Genomic DNA, 23,391 nt, shown 5'->3' with positions numbered 1-23,391 from the left:
TCAATCGAGACACGAGAGTACTGACAACCACCGCGAGGGCAAAAGCACATTGAGGGTGAGAAAGAGCGTTCAGCTATACTGGTGGAGACAGTGGACAGTGGCCAACGCTGTGGAATCGGGCAACTTGATTTCGAGACACAGACAAGTCTTTGCAATTCGTGATAGGTATCCACTTGCGCTCCAACTACCTTCTAATGGGAGAAAGCAGGAACAATGTGCAGTGCTGGCTGCTGAAGCAATCTTTGTGCATTACCATCATCGATGATCTTCTGTTGATCCAAACGCGTCAAAATGGCCCGTGCATCCTGCCTGATCAGGTAGTCTGTATCCTCCACAGTTCCTACAGTCTCTAAAAGTTTAGTATGTAATGCGCAGAACCACTCTAGCTATGAATCAATATAACAACAGAGAATCTCTTGACTTATGAGTAAAGTATGACCGCACTGTCTCCATGTCTGCTTTCTCTGGAGCTCTAGGCAGACAATGTGCGTGCTCAACATTAGTTGTGCTCACTGATGATTAATCAAATCATGTGATTTGTGCATGTCTTATCGCCGCCTTGTCGCCTCCAGCATTTACATCTCTCATCTAACTTCAATATCTCAGTTATTCAAGTCAGCATCTGCCGATCAGCCACCTCGCCTGCTATCTAAGGCTCTTTGACAGTCTCACCCTCAAATATCTCCTGTAACACAGACGCGACAATCAAACTAGGACCACAGCGCAACCATGTCCGAACGAAAAGTGCTCAGGTAAGTCTAACCAACAAGGCAAAAATGAACCCAGAAACCAGCTAACACCGCATAGCAAATACTACCCTCCCGACTTCGACCCGTCGGCGATCGGCAGGACGCCAAAGCATCTGAGACAGACCGGCCCCAAGGTCATAACCGTCCGTCTCATGGCGCCCTTCTCCATGAAATGCACTCACTGCGGTACGTCCTCCTCGTTCTCTCCCATACATACAGCCAGCCAATACTAACCCCCCACAGGCGAATACATCTACAAAGGCCGCAAATTCAACGCGCGCAAAGAAACCACCGACCAGAAATACCTCAACATCCCCATCTACCGCTTCTACATCCGCTGCACGCGCTGCAGCGGCGAGATCACCTTCCTGACGGACCCCAAGGCAATGGACTACAAGGCGGAAAAGGGCGCAAAGCGCAACTTCGAGCCATGGCGGGACACCAAGAACGATATCGAGGAGACGGAGCAAGAGACGCTGGACCGGCTGGAACGCGAGGAGAACGAAGAACAGGAGCGGTTGGAGCGGGATAAGATGGCTGAGTTGGAGGAGAAGATGCTCGATTCGAAGCGTGAGATGGCGATCGCGGATGCACTGGATGAGATCCGGACGCGGAATGCGCGAATCGAGCGAAATGAGGCGCTCAGTGGTGATGTGGCGTTGACTCATGTTCGAAATGAGGTGGATGAGGCGCGGCTGAGGGAGGAGAAGGAGATTGAGGAGGCCGCCCGGAGGGCATTCACGACGGAGACGGGCGAGAAGGTGAAGAGACTTGTGGAAGATGATACAATCAGTGGGACGACTCCGAGCTCGAGTCAGACAGACACACCCCCTCCGCCCTCATTCGCTAGGGTTAAGAAGCCCAAGAAGCCTCTGATCAATGGTTTAGGCATCAAGAAGAAGCCCAAGCCGGCTCTGGTATAACTGTATATATGCGCCGATTTCTCTGATGAGCAGTTGGAGGTTGCAGGTCTTTGGCGTTTCGGTTTACGGCTATGCATATCATGGGATCCTCAGCACAGTACCTTGTACATACCAATCAATTATGATACATCTATTTCAATTGAACCTATTTCAAAACACATTAAGAAAAAGTGGCTGTCAATGCAGTGCCCTGTAAAGTTCAAAGCCACTGAAAAGAACTGCAGACAAACGTGCGAAAACGGAATGTGATATCATACGCATATCCTCGAGGAATCAAATGTGTCCCAGGGCGCCACGCTAGAATAAAAGCTAGTAAAAAAATCCAAGTCCAAGTATGCCCTTCAACTTTTCCCAAATTCATGACCTCCGCGAACCAGATGCCACCCCCCTGAACCGATTCAAACAAACGCCAGGTAAAGAGTACACAATAGAACATGGACGAAGCAGAAACCAGTCGACGTACAACTAGAGGTACGGCATCCAGAGTGCGTCACAAGATGCCAGGTGCTGAGGGTTCACAGCCTTGGAGATCAGGTCAATGGTGGTTTGGTTGGCGGGCAAATTGCCCTCTGGCGGGCTGGCAAGGCTAACAGCCCGGTTGACAATAATATCACTATTGTTGTACACCAGGTCACGAAGCTGTTGCACTGGAAGTACACCACGATGTTGCGCTGTGGCCCAGAACATCATCTCGTCACGAACAAAGATGCTCAGTTGCTGCTCGAGCTCATGACGCGGTTCGGTGAGGCAGCGGGCGATCGCCATCAAAGCGCAAGCAAAGAGACCTTCAGTTGCGATCGGTCCCATCAGTGTCTGGATATTAGGCGTGAAACGGAATGGCACCTGTTCTGGGTTGTAGAAGAAAGCCTTTGCGGGGTTAATCGCGGGTATCAGCTCCGTGCCCCAGATGTCACCTGTAGATCTGGAGATCATGATCTTATTGGGATACCGGTTGCCCATATGCATCACATAGGTCATAAAGGCGATAGCCGCGTATTGATAGGAGAATTGGCGACGGAAGAGCCAGAAATTTGCAAAGTTGGGATACGTCTTCTGGAAGTAGTCTTTCACAATCGTGGTAGGCACCCACTTCTCCTGAATGGCCGTGAGAATCTCCGTCCGAAGAACCTGCTGCTGGTCAGGGGTGCGCTGGGATATGTTAGCTAGTTCCACTATTAAACAGTCTGTTTGACGTACATTTTGCTTCGTCTCTGCCAAGGACCGCATTTTCTCCATAGTAAACATAACAGGTTCATCCTTGCTGGTTCCCACTCGGCGGCAATAATCCTCGAATATGCCCTGCATAGAAATGTATGAAGGATCATCGCGTACCAAGCGAATGTGCGGCGCGAGAGGAACCATGAGCGGGAGATGGAAATAAAGGTTACGGCGCCGGCTTTCCTTGCGCTTGCCAAGAAGCCCGTTGAAGATACGGAAGAGCTGCAGGATGCGCTCTTCTCGTCTACAGTGCCGAGCTGCGGGATGTTGAACAGCGAACGGATGCACGCTACCGTCATGGCCACGAATCTTGAGCCGACGATGACAAACACCAATACCCCGGACAAGATCAATATCTGGCAGGAACCTGTCGATGCGCACGAAATCCTGGTTCTTGTCCTTGTGCAGCAGATATTGTCCCGGCACCTCGACTTCATCAAATTTCAAGAAGCGGAACTCGCTCAGATGCGGGGAATACGTTTCCAAGAATTGGTACTGGCCGCGCCGATCCAGCTTCTCCTCGAACTTGTCACGCCAGCGACGTAGCTTATGGATGTATTCGTACATGGTTGGCTTCTTGACGACGAAATCGGCTTCGAAAGACTTGCGAATATGTGCGGGGAGAATCGTCTCTGCGAAGCGTGTGATATTGGCCTCGGTGGCGGCAGGTAGTTTAAAGTCCTGGGCGTATGAACCGGGCATGCGACCAACGTAGGCCAATCCATCGTTAAGCAGGGCGACAATGAGACGATAGGCGTCCTCGTCAGGGGGGCACTTGAAGTTCTTGTGAATCTGATCGACCATCGTCTCCATCGACAGTGCAAGTAACGGGAAGGCAGTCTTCAGGCCGGACATGATTTCGTCCGAATACTCCCACGGTTTCTTAAGAGGCTCCTTTTCTGGCTCTGTGGCAGCAGTCTGGGCCTGCTGCGGCACGCCGTTCTGCCCAGGGACCTGCAAATGAGCTTGTGGTTGATTCTGAGGTTGCTGCATTTGTCCTTGCCCTGAACCTTGGGGTCGTCCAGGAGCTGCACCGGAGGGTTGAGCTTGTCCCTGGGGCTGAGCTTGGCCTTGAGCGGGTGATTGCTGGGCCTTGATCTGGCCCTGACCTGGACTCTGGCCTTGGGGCAAACCTTGTTGCTGGCCTTGGGCTTGACCTTGAGATGGTTGGCTAGCCTGACCCTGAGCAGGAATATTTGTATTAGCAGGTTGGCTACCCTGTGCAGGAGAACTTTCGGCCGTCGCTGGAGAAGGCTTGGTGTGGGGCGACGCCTGCTGCTGCCTAGCACGATTCAACTTCTCCTGCTTCTGGTCATGCTGTTTCTTGATACTGAGCATGTCCTCCCGGTTCGTACGGAGCAGGAAGAAGAGCGCCTGAGGGTACAACTTCGCTATCTTCACCAAGACTGCCTTGCAAAGGCGTGCTTCGCGGTGTGACAGGCTCGTAAGAAGCTGCGGTATGAAGGTAATCCAGTACCAAACAGGGGTGTCTCCCTTGAAGTTCTCGAAGGCCCCAGCAATTCGTCCCTCTTCGTTGTCCAAGCTGAGAAGCCAGAGAATACGGCTGAGAAGTTTTCTAGACTTCGCATTCTTGTAAAGGCCGGCAGCCTCAAGGTAACAGCTAACCGCATTGCTGGCCAGTTCATAGTCCGATGGGTCGGCCTTGAAGCGTTGATCACTATACTGACCCCACTCAGACCAGGCCTTTGCGAGTCTCAAGTCGTAGTACAAAGCGACCCCAAATGCCTCATTGGCCTCATTGACATGGTTGAGCTTGGCCAGGAACATGCCTTTGAGGGTGTAGAACTCTGCCTTCTGCTGTGCGCCGAAGTAGTTGAGATTTGTGTTGTTGATTACATCCAATCCACTGTTGAGTTCCTTGGGATTTTGATAATGACATTTTGCCTGTTCCCGCAGCTTCAGGAAAGCCTCTTGGATTTCAATGTTCGGTAGGGTGTAAATCCGGCTGAGCTGGTTGATACAGACTTCAGGCATTTGGTGCTTTCGAGCAACATGGGCGAACCTGTTGATGATCCATGCTGTCTCGTGGTAGCCACGATAGGCGTAGGAATTGCTCGCCACGTTGTTCGTCTGTGGGGGCAGTAGACTTAGGTACGTCGCGTTGATGAGCTGGAAAATATGCTGGCGCCAGGTGACAAGATCCTGCCAGGCGTTGATATCGTCCCAGAGATTGGGAAGACGATCTCGCCATGTTCCAAGCAGCAGCTTCAACTCAGCGGACTTGGTATCCAGGTTCCTCTCATTAGTTTGGGACAAGCTTGCACAGATATGGCTGGCATCATGGAGCTCGACGAGAAGTTGGAAATGCTGCAATATCGGAATATGGGCATTTGTAATATTCTTCGGCAGCTGGAGCCATTTGCGAATGGATAACTGGATCGACTCATCACACACGCCGTTAAAGTCTTGCAAATTCTCTTTCTTGAGATGGAACTGCAAAAGCGACATGAAAGCTTGGAAGAAAGTCCGCCTGGGTGTGGGCGCATCGGAAACGGATTTGATGAGCGATTCGATCTGCTCCCGATTGCCTTCGCTTTGCCAATTCTCGATGTTCCTCCAGGCAGCCTCCAAGAGAAGGTCATTAAGATTCTCGTGCTTGGCAAAGTCGCTCAGAATCTCCCACTGCTGCAACTTCTGGGCGCAGATCAACCAGTGATCTTCCCACAGATAGTATTCGCCTTGCGAAAATGGCATTGCACCGGACCGTGCCTTGATCTGAGCATTTTCGTAAAGCTGCTGGGCCTTATCCCACATTCCCTGCTGTTCATATGAGAGGGCAGCGTTGGTTTCAACGAACTTGCATCGACGCCGCCAGGTACCATAGAAGAAGTCATCTTCTTGTAGACCCGCATATACTTCTACCAACGCATCCAGGTTACTCTCACGTACAGTCGGGGTATCAATGATTGGACTGATTGCGGTTTCCTCCAGATAGCTGGCAGCCGTGTACCATGCGTCATAAGTCCGACTGAGGTACTTCATCACATGAGGAGGGACTTTGAATCGGGGCTTGGACCTGACGGCACCTTCAAGCAGAGCTTGCACAACATTTGGCCTCTTGTCCAGCTGTCTTTGATGGTATTCGCGCGTGATGAGTGTCACCATGCCCTTCTCCAAGTCGATACGGTCCTCCCTGGACAAGGTAGACCAGAAGATCGGGAACAATGTGGTCCACAGGCTGTACGCGACGTTTGGGTCCGTATGCTGGAGTTGGCAGAGCGGTTCCATCAAATCCCGAGTTCTCACGTCGCCTATATCGGCTATGAATCGCTTGCGATCAGAGATGAAAGCCTCCAGCTGAATATCGACCATGACATCGGTCTTTCTTGCGTCTTTTTCAGCATTGCTCAAAAGGAAAGATAAAGGATAGACGGTGAAATCGTCAGGGTGAAGTCTAGCCGGTGCCGCCATGTCGACACATCCCAGTATGAGATGGGAGGCTTGAGCGAGCCAGAAAGAATCCGCGAGAGTGTCCCAATTCTGGCAGGTAAGGACATAGCTTAGCCGGGAGCTGGCTAGTCGGGTCAAACTCCGATCGAAGATGTTCATGAACCGATTACGCATTTCAACATCCTGCGCTCTAGTGCCGATTAAGAATGCATGCTCCAGCCTAACTGTGAGCTCGGTGCGCGTGATCTTAGAATCTTCGTAGATCCTGATCACCAGATCCAAGAACTTCTTCAGCATTTTCTGGTCCGATCGAGTCTCGAAAAGTAGCATCTTGTGTAAGACGGCAGTCTTCTCCTTCAGGGTCGGCCAAGACTCGGTGGAATGGAAAATCCAGGTTTCAACCATATTCAGTACTTTGGTGCAAAGGGCCTCATTCTGTGACCTTTCCACCAACTGTGCAAGTACACTCAGGAAAGGACGTCTTTGCTCACCGAGGTGAGACATGCGCACGGAGATCAACTCGATTGTCTTAAGAATCAGATCAACCCCCATCTCATATTCCTGCTGATCAGGCAGATTCTCCGCAGGTTTGGCGGCTCCGGGTGGATATTGTGCTTGTTGATTGTTCGTCGATGCTGCAACGTGCTCTTTCGCCAATTTCTGAGAGAAAGCCTTCATAACTGGGACAATATGGGCGTCCATCTCAGCGGGTTTGTTCTTTGAAAGCGTCCAGAGGATGTTGAGGCTCGAAATGTAATTGTTGGCCGAAAGAGTCTCTGTCGCGATGGCCGACAGGTAGGTGACAAATTCAGAGGGCGAGTTCTCAACATCCATAGCGTCCTCTTCCTCCGGTTGATCTTCCGGCAGAGCATCAAGAACGCGTCGTACCGGGGGCGGCAGTTTGGGAGAGATATCCATGCTATCCTCTACGCCATGAAGAGAATCCTGAATTTCCGGATTGTCTGAGCGCAAGGGCTTCTCGAATAATTTTTGGACGAGCGGAAGACGAGCAGTGATCCATTCCTCGGGCTTAACCGCGAGAAGCACACGCACGACCTGCAAAGCATTAATCATGCTGGTGATGTGCTTTTCGTCTGGCTTGTCCGCCTTTTCCCCGGCAAGAATTGGCTCGGTGATCTTCTGATACAACTCAATATCAAGATCGCCCCAGTACTCAGGGGAGAGGAGATTCCTCAGCAAGAATACGGCTTTCTTAACCATGTCGCCAGTGAGGATGGCCGGCTGCTGTGGCTGTGGTTTTGACGAAGGTAGCTCTCGGAAGCGAGCAGCTGGAACGGGGAACCTCTCAGGCACGGTTGTAATGAATGTAATCAGGTACTTCGTCATTGCAGCTCGCAGGTCCGAAGGTATGATGTACTCAGTGCGTTCGTGAGAACTAGGAGGACCAAGCGCTGCAGAAGGTGAAGATGTGTCTTGCGTATCTTCAAGTTTGCGCTTCCTGGCATTTGGCGACTCCAAGATGCCATTGGTCATAGCAGTACGGCTGCTGGTAACCCTCCTCTCTTCCCAGTGCCAAATCAGACCAATTAGATTCAGAGCAAGCTTCTTGCTTTCATTATTCGAGTTCGGAGGCGCCGCAATTTTGATCAAAGAGGGAACGATGAGTGGAACGAAGTGCTCTCTAGATTCATAAAAGAGGTCGGGATGCCGCACAAGGAATTGAAAGATGCTCATGACTTGCTGCAGATTTGCAGTCTCTTCCGCTAAGATGCGTCGAGGCCACTTCGCCCACAACGGATACCGTGTGTCGGCCGCCTGAGCATTGCTCGTTGCAGACATTATCCTCGAAGGCAAAACGGGCGCCAGGACGTCAAGAGCCTGAGTGACAAGGGCTTTGCCCTCGTTTTGATGTGCTCGCAACAAAGCGACGTAGACCTGAACCACAATCTTGAAAGGCGTCTCGTAGTGGGCAATGAAGTAACTGATGAGCACATAGGCTCCATACTTGTTGATTATATCTTCAAGCCGAATGTAGTTCCATGCAAACTTAATAATGTCCTTGCGAGAATCTTGAACGGTCTGATGATGGTATTTGATCAACAAAGCTGACAGCTGGAGTAATTCCATGCGCGAATGGTCCACGCCAGCTTGAGTAGACTCCTCACTCAAATCAGCTAACTGAGGCCTCCAGAGACGGCTCTGAATTGATTCGGTCATACTCTTATCCATCAGCTTCGGGCTGTTGGAAGGGCTATTCCATGTTGTTTGGACGTCCATGGCGAATATTGGGTTGACCAGATTGTGGAAGGCGTACGTTTTCATCTTCTGCGAGCAAGTCCGTTGGCCGTAAAGATCAAGGCAACGCATTATCACTGACCGCCGGTAGTCGATGGATTCGTTGGTGATGATGTGGCGGTAGATGAACTTCGGGAATGCTAGCGTACGCTTCAGTTCTTCTGCCGATAGACCGTCTATCAGGTCAAAGAGGAAATCGAGGTCCTGCACCGACTCGGACAGGTAAATGGTGAATATATCCATCAACTGGTCCTCCGCTTGCTCCACCCTCAGACGTTCGTTTGCTGGAAGCCGATCACTGCGCAGCTTTTTCTCAAGATCACGTCCAGCATTGAGCAGCATGGTCTTAAGATCCGCGTGCGAGACCAGCCAGCGTTTGGTGGCCGCGTACGAGCAGACAGAATGCACGACGTAGATACCGTTAATGGCAGCAGTATTCCTGCCATCGGCGGAGTCTTGTCCAAAAACAGCTGACTTGAAGCCCTCGGAGTCTGCTACGACTGCAGCACGCAACGCCTCACTTTCCGGATCCGCGAGAATCTGGCCAAAGAATCGTCCGAAGCGCTCCTCTTTAAAGCGAGCTTGGAAGAATGCCAGACTTTCCTTGGGATAGCGATTGAGATACTTGACAAGCGGTTTCCGGAACGGGCTGTTAGATGTCCGGCGAAGCTTCTCTTCCAGTTCCAACACTTTATTCACAAGGTGCTCCATGAATGATGTGGCGGCCGGAGGAAGAAGGTGGAATATGTTGAAGATCGCGGTGACAATCTTAATTGTCTGATTCTGCTCGACAAGGCTAAACGATACCTTTTGCAACACCGCATCATCCGCTATAACCTTCATGTGATCCAACAGTCGCGCACCAATCTCGACCTTGAAGTAGTTTGTCAACAGGGTAAGAAGGCGAGCAAGGCCATCCAGTCCCGCCACACTAAGTCGTTTGGGATCCTGTAGGTTCATGAGAATTGGACGAAGGCCATTCTGAAGCAGATCCTTGGGCAGCTTGTTCGTCTGCGTGAGAACATCCCTGAGACCTGCGTTGGCCGCCTCGATGACATCGTGGGATCGGGAATAAAGGGACTTAAAGAAGACGGAGATGATGCGCGCACGGCTGGTGTTCTGCGGTGTATTTGCGAATTCTGGAAAGCTCATTGCCATCGACAGCAGACGCAGGCAGGCCACACGGAGATTGACAATCATTTCCGCATTCTTGAACTCATTCGGCTTGGACGCGAGAGACTCATCGTCAGCATCTGCAAGGGCAAGGGACTCTAGCATCAATCGGTTCAGTGGCTCATTGAAGGTGACGATGTTGTTGTGGAGGCTTAGGCAGAAGGTTATGGCATCAATGAAGCCGATCTGAGTTGGAAAAGGCAACGCCCGCAGAGGCTTGTTGAAAATTGACTGCAGAAGCCGGTCTTTGACGGGGAAAATGAGCTCGTGTACTTGACAACCAAGCACCTCGGCAATCGTGGAAAAACTCCTCCGCGAAGCCTCACGAACATGCTTGTTCATATGCGAAAGCTCATAGACAAAGAAACCGCAAAGGGACCAAAGCCGACTCTTCTCGTTCTTCATGTCATCCTTGGACACATTCTTGCAGCACCGTCTGAGAATCAAGTCCAAGGTGTCCCCCGCACTGACTCGAGTGCTAGCCGGCAGATCAGCGGGCGTATCCTTGATAACATACATCAGTGCTCGAGCGAATTCAAACTGTTTATCAAAGAGCCAAGAATCCCCAAGATCAAGTTTGGTTGCGAAGAGGTGAATACCCAGGCTGCCGCCGGCCTTGGTGAACCATTCCTCGCTATGACAACTATGGCAGAAAACGCGGCCCAGGTGCTGGAAGAATGGCAGTTTCGCAACTCGCTCAGGTGATCCGAAAATGATCGCCGCGGCATCCTTTATAACCTGCATTGCCGCCTGAGCGCCATCGCGGACACGAAGGTTATCTGATGAGAGACTTTCAACGATTGCTTCAGCGAGGATCCGCGAGTCTAAATACACAGGACCTTCCCCACTGTGGACATCAAAGGGCTTCCGATTATGTCTGGCTAGCGCGAGGGCCCTTCCGACTTCGACAACTGCAAAATGCTTGCAGACATCTGCCACGAAAGCGGTTGCGCTCTGTTCAATGTCTGGAAGGGTGGTCGCAAAAATGCAAGCTTTCAGCAGCTGCTTCAGCGTGCCCTCTTGCGCCAACTTCTTCGCAATTGAACTAGACCTCTCAGATTTGTCCATAATGTCGGCCATGGCTGTAGTTTTGCCCTCGAAGAGGTCATTGGCGTGCAAACGCAAAAGAGCAGCTAGATCTTCCGGGACATTCTCATGACCAATATAGAGCTTCAATTGGGATGAGAGCATGCGGAATGCCTGTTGCTTATAGTAGCCATCAGAGGCCTTTGCGGCGGCCGTCTTGGGAACCTCCATTAGCTTCCTGATCGCCAGGTCCACCCCAATTGAGCTGGGGAACGGCCGTTTCTCACTTGGCCCAATGAGCTTGATATCGAAGCTTGGTGAATCATCGGAAAATTGCTCGAATGTAAGCTCAGGCGGATGGTTCAAAAATTTCCTGTTACGGCCGCCTAACTTGCCGAGAATTCGCATGGTTGTATGAGCGTGGAAATGATTGTATGGATGCGGTCGCAAATGATCCCATAGAGCAGTCATCAATTCGTCCATAATGGGAGCCATGATGGGGTCCAGGTAGTCAGCCGTGAGATTGTCAACGCAAAGCTCAAGGGTTCGCAAGCCCTGCCCTACAAGGTCTGAGTCTGCACGCAATGCTACAACGATAGGGCGCATTAGGTAGCTCAGGTGAGGCAGAAGATGGGACAAACGCGCCGGCACAGTGAGCGTCAGTTCGACATAGAGATCACGCTCTTGCGGCCTTCGAGCAGCCAGTAACAGATTGTTGAACGTCTCAAGGAGCATCTCCAGCAATGGAAGGATTTCCTTGTACAACAATTCGAATCGGCCCCCGCCAATACTGCGAAAGAGTGACCGCAGGAGGAGGAAATAGTTCATGGGTTCTTCAGCGGTGACCGATAGCTCGATACATTTCGTGACGATTTTGGTTACATGAGGGTGCAGTACCTGCTCATTCTGGACGGAGAACAGGGTCACGGCCATGAAAGAAAGCTTGAACATCCTGAGAAGAATTTTCGCTTTGGTCATGTCAGCGGTTCCCACTTCGTGGATACGATCCATGAGGTACTGGAGCACCATCCCGGAGAATGCAGGAGAAGTGGCTTCGCTGGCGAGGAAGAATTGAGGCAAATGAAGCAAAGCCCCATGTTCAAACATGAGCTCATGCAGATAAGGGATCTCGGAGTGAAACACCTCATGGAAAGTGGCTGTATCAATGCAGTGGAAGACAGTCCCAAAGCTCTCCAAAAGCTCTTTCTCTTCCCGCGACATAGGCGCCGTATACTGACTGGCAAGGAAATCGAAGGGGGAACTATATGTCACTTCTGGCGCAGGCTGATCGACGCCATAATATTTGAAGACACGCGCTCCTTCATGGAACAGCTTCTTGATAACCCGTACTTCCTCTGCATTATAGCCGTAAGAGACTTCAGGCCAATTAATCGGCACGTTGTTGGGGTCGATCTGAATATGCTCTGGGTTGCAGTTCTTGAGCTGATGGAAGATGTTCTTCAGTCCGTTGATGAGATTCTTGAACAGGAAGATATTGTCCGAGACAGGGTCTCCTCCACGATCGCGAGGGTTCGAGGTCTTGATGGGCGATGCGGAGAATATATCAATCTCATCCCAATCTGGAGGGTTCTCCTTGTCCGCGAGATATCTTTCGGAAGAAGGCTCAATATCTTTCTTGCCTGCCTTGTACGCCTTCGACACCTTGACGGCATTATCAAATTGATGATTGATCCAAGCAAATTTGTCACCAATAGCATCTAAGATCATGATTAGGAAATAACGGGCCTCGCGCTTATCGTCTAGCTTTGCAATCCTTTCGGCCATGTTCAAAAGCAACTTAGCACTCATGGTTTGAAAGCTTGTTCCCGGGAAATCATCGTGAAGATTCTTTGTGTAGACTTCGACTGTTCGCCGAATTTGATCGCGAGTGAGGTGATCTCGGACATGGTGAATAAGATCTGCAAGCATGCTGTAGGCGAGTGGCCGCATCGTCTCGTACACAGTTAGTCCATCGCCGATGAGGGTTCTCTCGTCAAGAAGTTCGTCAATCTTCTCCAGGAAGATCTTCCGATAATTAAAATTGATAATGTGCCGGATAGCCACAAGAAGTTCCTTCCTGGCGCTGGATTTCTCCCTGGGGCAATCTTGCAGGAGTCGAACCACAACGGAAGGAAGCGTAGGGAGAAAATCCTGGAGCTGGTGCGCATACATACGGAGCAGGTACGCGAGAAAGCTCATCGTCTTCACTTGGGCTGTGATGAATTCGCCAAAGGCAGCCCGATTTTTGATTTCCCTACATACGCCTGTAAAGATTGTGCCTTGTGCTGCTGCCTCCGCATGCGCGCGCTCCTGCGGCTTGGCTTGAAGGAGAAGAATACTCTTTATCAAAGGCACGAACAGCTTCACGTTGGCGGAGACTGAATTCCGATGCGTCTGGAAGATGGACACGACGATGATTGGGCACTCCGCCAGAACCTTGAATGACTGCATACCCTTGAGCAGGACATTGCTGGATTGTTGATCTGGTCCGAGATCTGACACCGAAGTGGCAGGCGAACTGGGCCGAGGGGACTGGAAGTTCTGTACTGAAGCACTCGGTGTTGACGGCATTCCGGACGGTGTAGCCTGGCTTGGGGTATCAAATGTGTCACGAACAACCTGTTCCATCGTCTGAAACATCTCTTGGATCAGCTCCAGGAAAGGCTGTACCCGGGCAGCTGTCGCAGTTGCTTGGTTCCGCTCCAGATCCATGATCGTCTTCATGCAGAGAACCGCATTCTCCTCATTCTCAATGCGCACCAGATCCATAAGCAGGTCAACCATATCCGCAGCGTAGGGTTCGACATCGGGAGAGGCCATTGGCAGTCGGTGTAAGGTTTCGAGGACGCAATTCCGTAATTTCTAGGACCGAGAAATCGATATGAGCTCCAATTTCGCCAATCTCCCCAAATTGAACGGGCAAACAGTGCTGGAGCTAAGGTGACTTACCTGTTCGAATGACAAGTTTGTGAACACCGGCTCGCCCTTCAAAATATTCTTGAAAACTGGCCATAGCTTGGAAAGGAAAAGCGGATAGCTTGCACCAGAGCATAAGGGCTCAATGTTGTCTCGTAGCTCGACCGCGACGTTGGCTCGGATTTTAATATCTACGTCGCAAACTGGTTAACACAGGTCGAATGGCGCATATCACTGACGAGACTTGCGCCTCGAGTGAAACAGACTCGTAGTCGGTCAAGACAGCTATGCATTGAGGTAGGAACGTACCAAGCTTATCGTCGCCCAGCTTGCTGGCGTAGATATCAATGCTTCGCTCCATGGCTGCGGTTGATCTCTGGAGGGGAAAGTATTAATATGTCGAAGGAATTGGATCGCTGCCAGGCCGCGAGGCCGGCTAATTATGTAGAGCCAGCACAACCGGTTTCGCGTGCTCTTCTCACATGCGGGACATCGAGGGAGGAATCGTCTCTTGACTCGCTCGACGAAAACGCTCCAGCTAGATGAGCAAAAGAAACACGGTCGTTAAGTCATTAAATTTCCCCGCTTAATGTTTGGGGTGATAGTCAAAAGGGAAGGTATTCGCTCCAAAAGAGGGTATCAAGAAGTAGGGACGGGAGCGTGGAAAGGAAAGAAGGATATAAGACCTCAGACTCATGCCTTGAGAACCTCCAGAGCAGAAAGCTGTAGAGCAGAACGCGGGTATCGCAGAGACCCCGAAGGAAACACTAGGCCAAATCAGGAAATTCCGGATAACTGTTTCCCCGTTCCGGCTGGCGCGCGTCTACCGCGGTTATCGCGTTACGTAGCCTATCAAGACCAACGACTATATGTCAGTGTCCCTGACCCTGACTTACATGTTGAAGGCACGTGCATCAACAACTGTGGAAGCATACGACAGTCCATAGAGTGACTGGAAGTCTTTATTTAGAAATTCAAAAAGATGAATCGACAACAAGGTCGATCGAGCACGAAACGCCATTCGCACCCGTTTTCCAGACCCGAACAGAGTTCTAATAGTCCAAATCAAATGTCCGCTTGGTCAATCGCGGGGGCTCTATAAGCCTCGCGCGCACTGTGAAGGATATTGAAAGTCATGTACAAAAGAAAAGAAGAGGGGTGGAAAAGAGGAAAGCAACCAAGGCAAAAGGCCCGCACGGGGTGACCGGCTTGTATCGTATGTCAAGCCAAACAAAGTCAAATACACTTTCATCACAGCTCATAGTCGCTATGCCATCATTGCACAAAAAAGAAAATCTAACGGAGTAGTCATGTTACCAAACCGGCCATCACTTGAGAGAGTTGCTCCGCGACAAAAACGATACGGCGTTCGAACCAGCCGACCGTCGTCGATCTACACGCGGTCGAATCTCGCTGCCGCTACCACTTCGTCGCCTTCGCGTATAAGAACCGTCGAGAGAACCTCGGCGCCGTCTCTGGAGCAAACGGACGTTTCAACGTTAGAATCACGCTTGCTAGACGCCGAAATACGCAAAATCTTAGCAACATATACAGAATGCGACACAAAATGAGAGTAGACGGTCCTCAATTAGGAGAGACAATCACATGCGGCAAACGCGAATACAAAAGCAGTCAGGGTAGGATGCTACTTACCGTAGTTGGTGCACCCTCTTTCCGCTCCTTGTTTGACGCAGAATCCTCCAATTTCAGGGCGTTGAGACGCTTCTGGTTATCCTGGGCAAGGGCATCAACCTCGTCAACTTGCGCTGGCGCTTCTGCAGGTGGAGCTGGAGGCGGTAAGAATCCGTTCTTTCTTTCCTTGGCTCGCTCCAAGACCTTCTCCCATCGCTCTTGCCGAGCTTTCTCACGCTGCTCGGCGCTGTTCTGCCGCTCATTATATTCATGGGAACATTCGTCAAAAAGTTGAGGGTTGATTTCCATGAACATCTTCATGGCGTTGTACACCATGCTGTGGATTGTTCTATGAGAGGGTAAGTATGTTAGCGGATCTGACATAAGAAGTACATCCAAGACTCTGACGAGCAACTTACCTATTCCAATGGCCCTTGGAGTTCTCATAAAGCGGCGCGAACATGATGGGTAGGATCGTCTCCACATTGTCACTGACCAAGTTGCAGAAATATTCATTGTTCCAGAAGTAGAGTGCGCGTTCCGCGACCTGGAAATGAGGACTTGCAACTGACTTGGCCAGTTGTTGAAAAAGAGGGACCTGAACCTTGGCAAATTCCGCTGGATCCATGACTTCGAAGATATCTTCCACTTCGTTGAGATACATGACCTCCTTCGTGCTGTTCGTCTTCGGCCAGTAGCGTAGCAAGCCCAGAACGACCTAAAATCCACGTTATCAGAAGAGCTGGAGAGGTGATACTGAAACCAAAAAAAAGAGGCTCACCTCTTCAGTCAAGGTAGAATCCTTTTCAAGAAATTGGACGATGCAATAGGCGAGTTGTGGATGATACATGCTGAGACTCTTGACTTTGTGTAAGGGGAGCAGCACTCGGGTGAGGAAGAGCTTATGCTCCTCCTTCAGAGGCAAGGCAAATCCGTTGATAATAGACCCCAGAATTTCTAACAACTCGGCTATTCCGTTGAAGCGCTCTGTCTCGTACGTGAATTGGAAGAAAACGTTGTTGATGGATCGACGGATATAAGACCGCAGATTCAGGAACTTTCCGTAGATCCGATGCAAAGTGGTCTTGAGGAAATCCCGTTCCCGAGGGTCTTCCGAATCGAATAACTCCAATAACTGATGAGGATTAGTATCGCTGTACGTGGTTCTCAGGGGGAGAAGAAAGGGTTTCGAGGATTCAATTGTACCTGGAGGACAAAATGATGATCGATATATGCCTTGGCGATGTTGGTGTTGAAATCTTGACTCTCGATAAATCTCAAGAAGAACTCATATACAACCTGGATATGCGGCCAGGCCACTTCCAGGACCGGCTCATCCTCCTCGGGATCAAAGGCCTCGCCTTGGGGGTAACTGGGGGAGGGATGGGTCGAAAGAGGTTTTTGGCAAACATCTCGACCACTCGAGGGTACATGGGTTCGGTGATCACTGAACGGTTGTTCGCTACGTAGTCCAGGAGCTCGTGAAGCGCCAGTCTCTTGATCTCCTTGGACTTCATGTCGGCTGTAGGATCATTGAAGTCGAAAATGATGTTGCACTGGTCAATCTTCTGCATGAAAAGCTCTTGGCGCCGATTCGGTGGCACTTCGTGGAATCCGGGAAGTTTCTCCAACTCCCGTTGGCGCTGATCGGAGATATCGAATCGCGACGAATGCTGGCGCTTTGGAGTCCGAATCCCTTCCGACATATCCTTGGGTGTAGTCTGGAGGCGATCAAAGACATGAGATTTTCTCGGAGGGGCCAAGTCGCCAGGCATCGTCTCTGCGGCACCAGGGGGAGGGACATGCTATGGAGATGGCAAAGTCAGCACTCATCGGTTGTTCCAGCGATACAGTCACGGCGCGACCCCAATGTCTCCGACGGACGTTGGAGCGTTGCTAGGAAACTCACCGGTGGTGCGCTTGGGCTGATGATAACACTAGGTGCAATCGGTTGCCCTTGCTTGGTCGGAGTCCCCTGTCCATTGTTCACAGGCTGTCCAGCGACACCTGCACCATGTGGGATATAATGCTGGCCAGCGGGGTACACCCCCGCTTGCGTGGCATTATCCGGTGACTTTCCCCTTATATCATTTACGGAGGTCGTAGATGAAGTCGGCGTGCCGTGGTTCGGGGACGCGGATTGCTGGGCCTGCTGAGCGGTAAGGGCGGCCTGATTCTGGGAGTCTTTCTTCTTCGAGGACTTATTGGCTTCTTTTGCCCTCGACAACTGCTCGTGCTGAATCATTATTTTAGCCAGGAACTTGTGGTATCGCAGTCCGTGGTGGTCGCCAGGCATCAAGGCGGGGAGGGACGGCGATCGTTGAGCAGACTCACCACTCTCTGTCTGAAACCCTTCATTGTCAAGACTATGTAACCAGCCACATGTACTCGGTCGAGGTTCTCGATGCCAGTGCAGCAAGCTGCCGCACACTAGCAGGAGGCGTTAAGTCGGGCAGCGCGAGCGCAGTTCAAGGAGGAGCCACGGCGTGATTTGTTTATGTTCGGCCTGGGATGACCACATGAGCATGTTCCAACCACAACAGGTAGAAAGCGACGGTAATTATCAATCGAAAAATTGCAGGATTTCAAATCATTCAAGTCGGAAGATCGACGACTTCAGACCCGAAAACCAAAAAATAGGAAGTGGTGGGTTGAACGAATAACCCCAGAGTTGAGGATAAAATGGGGGGAAGCGGTAGGTTAAGGAACAAGCGGACAATTGTAGCACCAGGGGCAAACGAAACGTTGAATCCAGTCACAAGAAACCATTGCTGCACAACTTACCTCAAGTAGAGTATTCCAGAATCTGACAAGGCGGATATCGAAGCCGAGTGGAGGAGACTCAAGTCTGATCAGATAGATCTCTCAGTTTTCTTTCGGACGCGAACCCAGTCGGTTTTCGATAGATCGATAGTCAGGAGCAGCTATCAGGTCGGTTTGGTCTGCTTGGGCCGATCGTCTGTCTCCTTGTCGCTTAGCGGCTGGCTGGCTGGGAAGAGCGGGGTGGGTGCAAGAGCCCCAGAAATTAAGATGAACAATGCGGCTTGCAACAAGGAATGAGATAAAAAAAAAGGTTATTAATATCGAGAAGAAACCGTAATATAAAATTTCAGGAACGGCAATTGCAGAAGGTTGCTGTACGCTGAGTAGATAGTATGCTGGCGAGTGTTGTGGTGGTGATCCTTACGACGGGGATGAAACAAACTGTCCTGTTACTGTGGCTGAGGAGCGCTCGGGCTGGTAAAACTGCAGACGTTCACACGACACAAGGACAGACGCTGCAGGTATTCAAGTAGTTGTCTATCTGCGGAGTATCTACATACTATCTAGACCTCACTGCTCACACTGAATAGATCGCACTCTAAATCAGAGACCAGTTAGATTAAATCACACTCGAGGGACAGAATCTCTTCAGTAACATCTGCCTTGGATATAAGTCATGTGACCCGGCAATTCTTAATCGCCAGTTGAGACAAGGTATACCTCAAGCTTAGATTCAGCGTCACTGTAGACATCATGTATCAACAGTCAAAGTAGTCTTCCATATGTCTAGTCTCACAAATTGAAGGACTAGATCTACCGTGTGGAGTTCGCGGATCCCCGACTCCATACATCACCAGCTCTCATTCGTAACCCGGGTGGAAATATACATATCTCGCCTCTCCTTGATCACGGCTTCACGATTCATCCCGACGCCAACATTTGGTGACGATACAAGCCATGATGGAGGACCAAAAATCCCCAACCAGTCCAGACAATATGATGGACCAACAAGGGACAAGAACAGCACCCTACTACTCAATCCCTGCTCGTCACGTCGTCAGCGTGGAGCACCCGGCCATCGTCAAGAACGTCGACAAAGCAATTGAAACTCTACAAGGCAATGCAGGCATCTCAAAGGTAAGGGTGTATCTCCCAAAGTGCATTAAGAAAAATACTAATAGAATCAGATCCTGAACCCCCCAAAGGCTGATACCCGAGCCAAACTCTTTCTGCGGCCGGAGGATGCCATGTCTCGACCACTCCAGTCGACGAGCTCTGCTTCTAACAATATCCTGCTCAGAGTGACAGTTCCCAAGAGGACCGGCCGGAAACGCAAGAAGGGCTCGGATGAGCCATTCTCTGGTGTTCCTGTCACGACCGTCCATGAACAGCCTCAGCGGAGGAGTGCGAAGCAGCTACTCCGAAGTTTGAGTGACAATGTGGGCAAGTACAAGGTTGAGCCTGTTGGGATGGTTAACCGGACGCATGTGTTTCGAGGTTTGTATTGCCCTCTTCATAGCAGACATAGATTACTGATATGTTCTCCAGGCATGCCGGACTTTGTCTACTCGACCACGGGGAGCGCATTCACCAATCGATTCCGGGAGCAGATTCTCTCTTTTGACTGTAAGCATTACAATTCTTAGATAAAGAGTGTCATGACTAAGATTGAGCCAGATGATAAGATGAAACAGTTTGATATTGACATGAGCAAGGGTGCCACATCCAATGTTGATATCATACCGCCCCCTTCCCTCAGCCATGGGGATGTCCCATTTACCTACATGTATGCCTCTTGCACCACAAGGTCCATTCATCAACACTAACACAGCCAAGTTACCGTCAAAACCCAACCGTCCGACAATCAGTCGACACCTCCGGCAACCTCACCACCGTCAACACCTCCCAAGCCGCCAAAGTCCACACCTATCTACTCCCCTTCGACGCACCGGTGCCCACCAAGCCGCGGGAGAACCTCGCACCCATCAACACCCTCGAGCCAACCCTGCGCGAAACCATCGCCCTCGTCGAAGACCTCTTCAAAGACCGCCCAGCCTGGACCCGCCGCGGCCTCCGCAACCACCTCAAAACCCCGGAACAACGCTACGCCCTCCGCCACGCCGTCCCCTACGTAGGCTACATCTTCCGCTCCGGACCCTGGCGCGACGCCATCATCAAATTCGGCCACGACCCGCGCACCTCCCCCGACTACCGCATCTACCAAACCGTCATGTTCCGCATCCTCTCCGGCACCTCGGAGCTCGCCCGCGACGCCGGCAGCGGCCGTCGCCATACCATCCCACGACCCAACGAGGTCCCACAGGCCCCGACGCCTTCACCTCCTTACCAACAGACACACACCTCTTCACCGGCACTCCGCCCCTCCCACCCGACGGCCGCATGTGGATGTTCTGCGACATCACCGACCCGCTCCTGCGCTCCATCCTCTTCCCCGATCCGCCACCCCCAGGCTTCCTACGAGAAACCTGCGAAATCGCCGTTGACGGCTGGTTCGGCAGCGGCACCATCGGCAAAGCCAGGACGATCATGCGCGCCAAAGTGCAGAGCATGCTCGACGGCCGCGCCGCCGACGAGCGCGAGTTCGCCCGCGTCCTCCGCTTCCCGGACCACGTCGCGCCGGATAGCTCCCTCGCGGACTTCACGCTCGATCCCGAGGGAACCTCCTCGCGGGAGATGCAGCTTGCGACTGATATCCGGGCGTCGATTAAGGCGTCCTGGAAGGGGCAGCTTGATGCTGCGGGTGCCAGTGCCCGTACAAACGGCAGTGCTCCTTCGGCGGCAGGGGTTGCTTCTGATGCTGCGCGCGCGAAACGCGTGCAGTGGAGCGAAGATGTAGGCGAGGAAGAGGAGAGCGAGGGCGAGGGCGAGGAGGAAGCGCTGGAAGAGGCGGAGAGGCTGGAGGCTCAGGTTGCGGCGGCAGCGGAAGCGGTGGAGGCTGCTGCTACGGCGGCGGATGAGGCGAATGATCTGGATCAGGAGGAGTCAGATGAGGGGGAGGATATGGATGTGGACGAACCGTCAAAGTCATGATCCTCTTCTCAAGGTGTTTTGCCGTAATTTGATCTCTACTACATTTGTGACCCCGCAAGAAGCAGACGTTACCCCCAAACCGGGATCAAGACGTTGATGTCTTCAGCTATAATAATGGGCTTACGAGCTGGCCAAAGTTGATAGGAACTTAGCACACAAAGCAGAACAGCTGACAACGAGGAAAAGATGAGAAGAGAGTTGACTACAAGGAAGATTAAGGATGTAAGGTCATCATGACGGATCCATTTGCTGATTATGGAAAGGAAAAAAATGACAAGATCAAAGAGGGCAAGATGAGGGTATCCAAGTTCGAACAATTCCAGAAACAGGAACCATTTTCAACGCCATGCAAATGTGTCCAATCCGCTAGTTCAAACGCCGGTGCCATCCAGACTATTATTAACAGGACAAATGATTATTTCAAGCATTAATTAATTAGGCCGTTGATGATGAGGAGAGCTCATCGCTGGGGTTGCTCTCTACCGCCTTCTCTGATTCATCTGCAGTGCTCTGGCTTTCCCAGATTTCAATTTCTGCCTCAGATTTTGTAGACTCGGTAGTCTTGGTGGGCTGCGTAGCTGCAAGGATCGAGGATATGGATGATACACTTGACATCTTTGTCCGGGTGGGATGCGTAGGGTTGCGCGGCAGGGGAGGGAGGGAGGTCTTTGGTTCCGAGGTGCTTTCGTCCTCGTCGTAGACCACGGCATATGAAAAGGCATGGCAATCTTCGCCATAATAGTCAGCGGCATTGAGCTCACCGAGCGGAGAGCGAGGCTCATCCGTCATCTCAGTCTTTCTTGAAACGGAAGTCTCTCGCTCACGGATCCGAGACAGGTCAAGTCCCGACTCAGACGGGGGAATGTTCTCCTTGCCGCGACTTGAGACTTCCGCCTTGCCCTCGTCATCACTGATATCCAGCACGCAGGTGGAGTGCTGCATCAAGTTAGTCATTTCTTCCTGCTCCGAGTCCACGTAGATCTCGAACGACCAGGACGCTGGAGTCTTAGGGGCAGACTGGCTCTTGGGCTGCACATTGCCCAATACTGTCGCGATGGAGAAAGGCCGGGATATACTCTTTCTGCCTGTATGTTCTGGCCGACTTTTGTTGATGGTAGAGCGACGAGCAAATGCTTTGCAGGATTTGCCCTGAGGCGAACGGCCGACAGGCTTGAGAGCTGGAGTGGATTTAGGTTTCGAGAGAGGTGCCTTGAAGGTTGAGGAAGGCATGGGAGAAGTAATATTCGTTTTTACGACGGTCAGAGCCATACGAGAGGTCTTCAACGGCTTGGGAGAGCATTTGCTGGGGTCGTGGTCTTCTTCATCGCAGCCGCGCTTTCGCTTTGTTGACATGTTGAGGGTGGCCGGGTCGATATTCTCCGCATCAACCTCGGCCAAAGGCCTCCTTTTGGCAGGGGAGGCACCTAACGTGAAGCAGAGTGTTAGAAGGATGTTGCATGTGTGGTCAAGGGCCGAGGAAAAGCCATACCATTTTGCTGGTTCTTGATGTTCATTTTTGTCTTAAGTAAGGAGCGCATACGCGGTGCATCGAGGCTGGCAAAGGGCTGCCGCATTGTGGTAGGAGTCATAGTAAGGGCGGCCATACTGAGACGGATGATGAAACGAATCGCACCCGTTGAAGATCTTGCTGTCAAAGCAAGAATGATTTCTTTTCGATACTAACCAGGTCTATTTATTATAACAGTCGAATGCGACCGAGGAAGTAAGACGGAGCTGTGGCTGCCTGGATTTGTTTTGATTTCGCGGAAGTGGGGTCCGCAAGGGATTGGCGGTCTAAGCTGATGATCCCGGCTGATGGTACTGGTAGATAGATAGATAGATGGATAGATAGATCTATCGATCAGAGAGGAAGTGACCGATGATTGGAGCAGGATTGAGTGTGGCTGCGACGGAGATAATACGGCACGGTCTGTTGGATGTATGATATGGTACGATCTGATACTGCTGTGGATGTACAGGACGGGGGAATGGGAGAAGACCGTGGTGGTCAGGATGTGAGGATTAGGAGGATAAAAAGGAATTAGCGATCAAGAACGAGGCAGACGAGGCAATGCACAGAAGATATATGGTCGGTGAGGAAGTATGGAGGATGCAACAGAAAAGAAGAGGAGGCAAGGGCAGCAGACAGGGCAAATTCCTGGCGAATTGTTGGCGGGCAGGAATTGTTCTGATTGACAGGTTCAGTGATGCAGCAAAGGGATACTTCAACGGCGAAGAATGAGTGAAGTAGTAGAATGATGTCTAGTGACTGA

The 23,391-nt window shown here is 51.3% G+C and overlaps 5 protein-coding genes across 5 annotated transcripts; 2 read left to right on the top strand and 3 right to left on the bottom strand.

The window, feature by feature from the left end:
* Window positions 1-596: 596 nt before the first annotated feature.
* Window positions 597-1,824, top strand: P174DRAFT_383864 (Saf4/Yju2 family protein). Its single transcript, XM_024823184.1, has 3 exons — window positions 597-752; window positions 808-935; window positions 993-1,824. Exons 1-3 carry the CDS (start codon window positions 730-732, stop codon window positions 1,670-1,672), a joined length of 831 nt encoding a protein of 276 aa, XP_024685143.1. The 5' UTR covers window positions 597-729; the 3' UTR covers window positions 1,673-1,824.
* Window positions 1,645-14,147, bottom strand: P174DRAFT_80843 (histone acetyltransferase TRA1). The gene is made up of 5 exons (XM_024832465.1): window positions 13,982-14,147; window positions 13,706-13,863; window positions 2,870-13,618; window positions 2,511-2,821; window positions 1,645-2,085 (listed from the first exon to the last, which is right to left on the bottom strand). Exons 1-5 carry the CDS (start codon window positions 14,031-14,033, stop codon window positions 1,872-1,874), a joined length of 11,484 nt encoding a protein of 3,827 aa, XP_024685142.1. The 5' UTR covers window positions 14,034-14,147; the 3' UTR covers window positions 1,645-1,871.
* Window positions 14,148-15,065: 918 nt separating this feature from the next.
* On the bottom strand, window positions 15,066-17,662 carry P174DRAFT_457323 (protein phosphatase 2A regulatory subunit RTS1; the record flags this gene model as incomplete). Its single annotated transcript, XM_024829541.1, has 8 exons — window positions 15,066-15,209; window positions 15,326-15,653; window positions 15,724-16,022; window positions 16,086-16,439; window positions 16,511-16,645; window positions 16,678-17,109; window positions 17,214-17,540; window positions 17,639-17,662. 8 exons carry the CDS (start codon window positions 17,660-17,662, stop codon window positions 15,066-15,068), a joined length of 2,043 nt encoding a protein of 680 aa, XP_024685141.1.
* A 1,365-nt stretch (window positions 17,663-19,027) lies between these two features.
* P174DRAFT_501293 (transcription factor TFIIIC subunit TFC1) lies at window positions 19,028-21,118 on the top strand (the record flags this gene model as incomplete). Its single annotated transcript, XM_024831026.1, has 6 exons — window positions 19,028-19,204; window positions 19,255-19,564; window positions 19,616-19,693; window positions 19,745-19,853; window positions 19,904-20,352; window positions 20,421-21,118. The coding sequence occupies 6 exons, from the start codon at window positions 19,028-19,030 to the stop codon at window positions 21,116-21,118; spliced, it is 1,821 nt and encodes a 606-aa protein (XP_024685140.1).
* Window positions 21,119-21,553: 435 nt separating this feature from the next.
* P174DRAFT_428084 (uncharacterized protein) lies at window positions 21,554-22,722 on the bottom strand (the record flags this gene model as incomplete). Its single annotated transcript, XM_024825489.1, has 2 exons — window positions 21,554-22,542; window positions 22,608-22,722. 2 exons carry the CDS (start codon window positions 22,720-22,722, stop codon window positions 21,554-21,556), a joined length of 1,104 nt encoding a protein of 367 aa, XP_024685139.1.
* Between the last annotated feature and the right edge of the window lie 669 nt (window positions 22,723-23,391).

This window comes from Aspergillus novofumigatus (assembly GCF_002847465.1).
Source record: "Aspergillus novofumigatus IBT 16806 chromosome Unknown P174scaffold_2, whole genome shotgun sequence".
Lineage (NCBI taxonomy): Eukaryota > Fungi > Ascomycota > Eurotiomycetes > Eurotiales > Aspergillaceae > Aspergillus > Aspergillus novofumigatus.
Note: the sequence above shows the minus strand (reverse complement) of the source record. Positions and strands in the feature narration are given on the sequence as shown.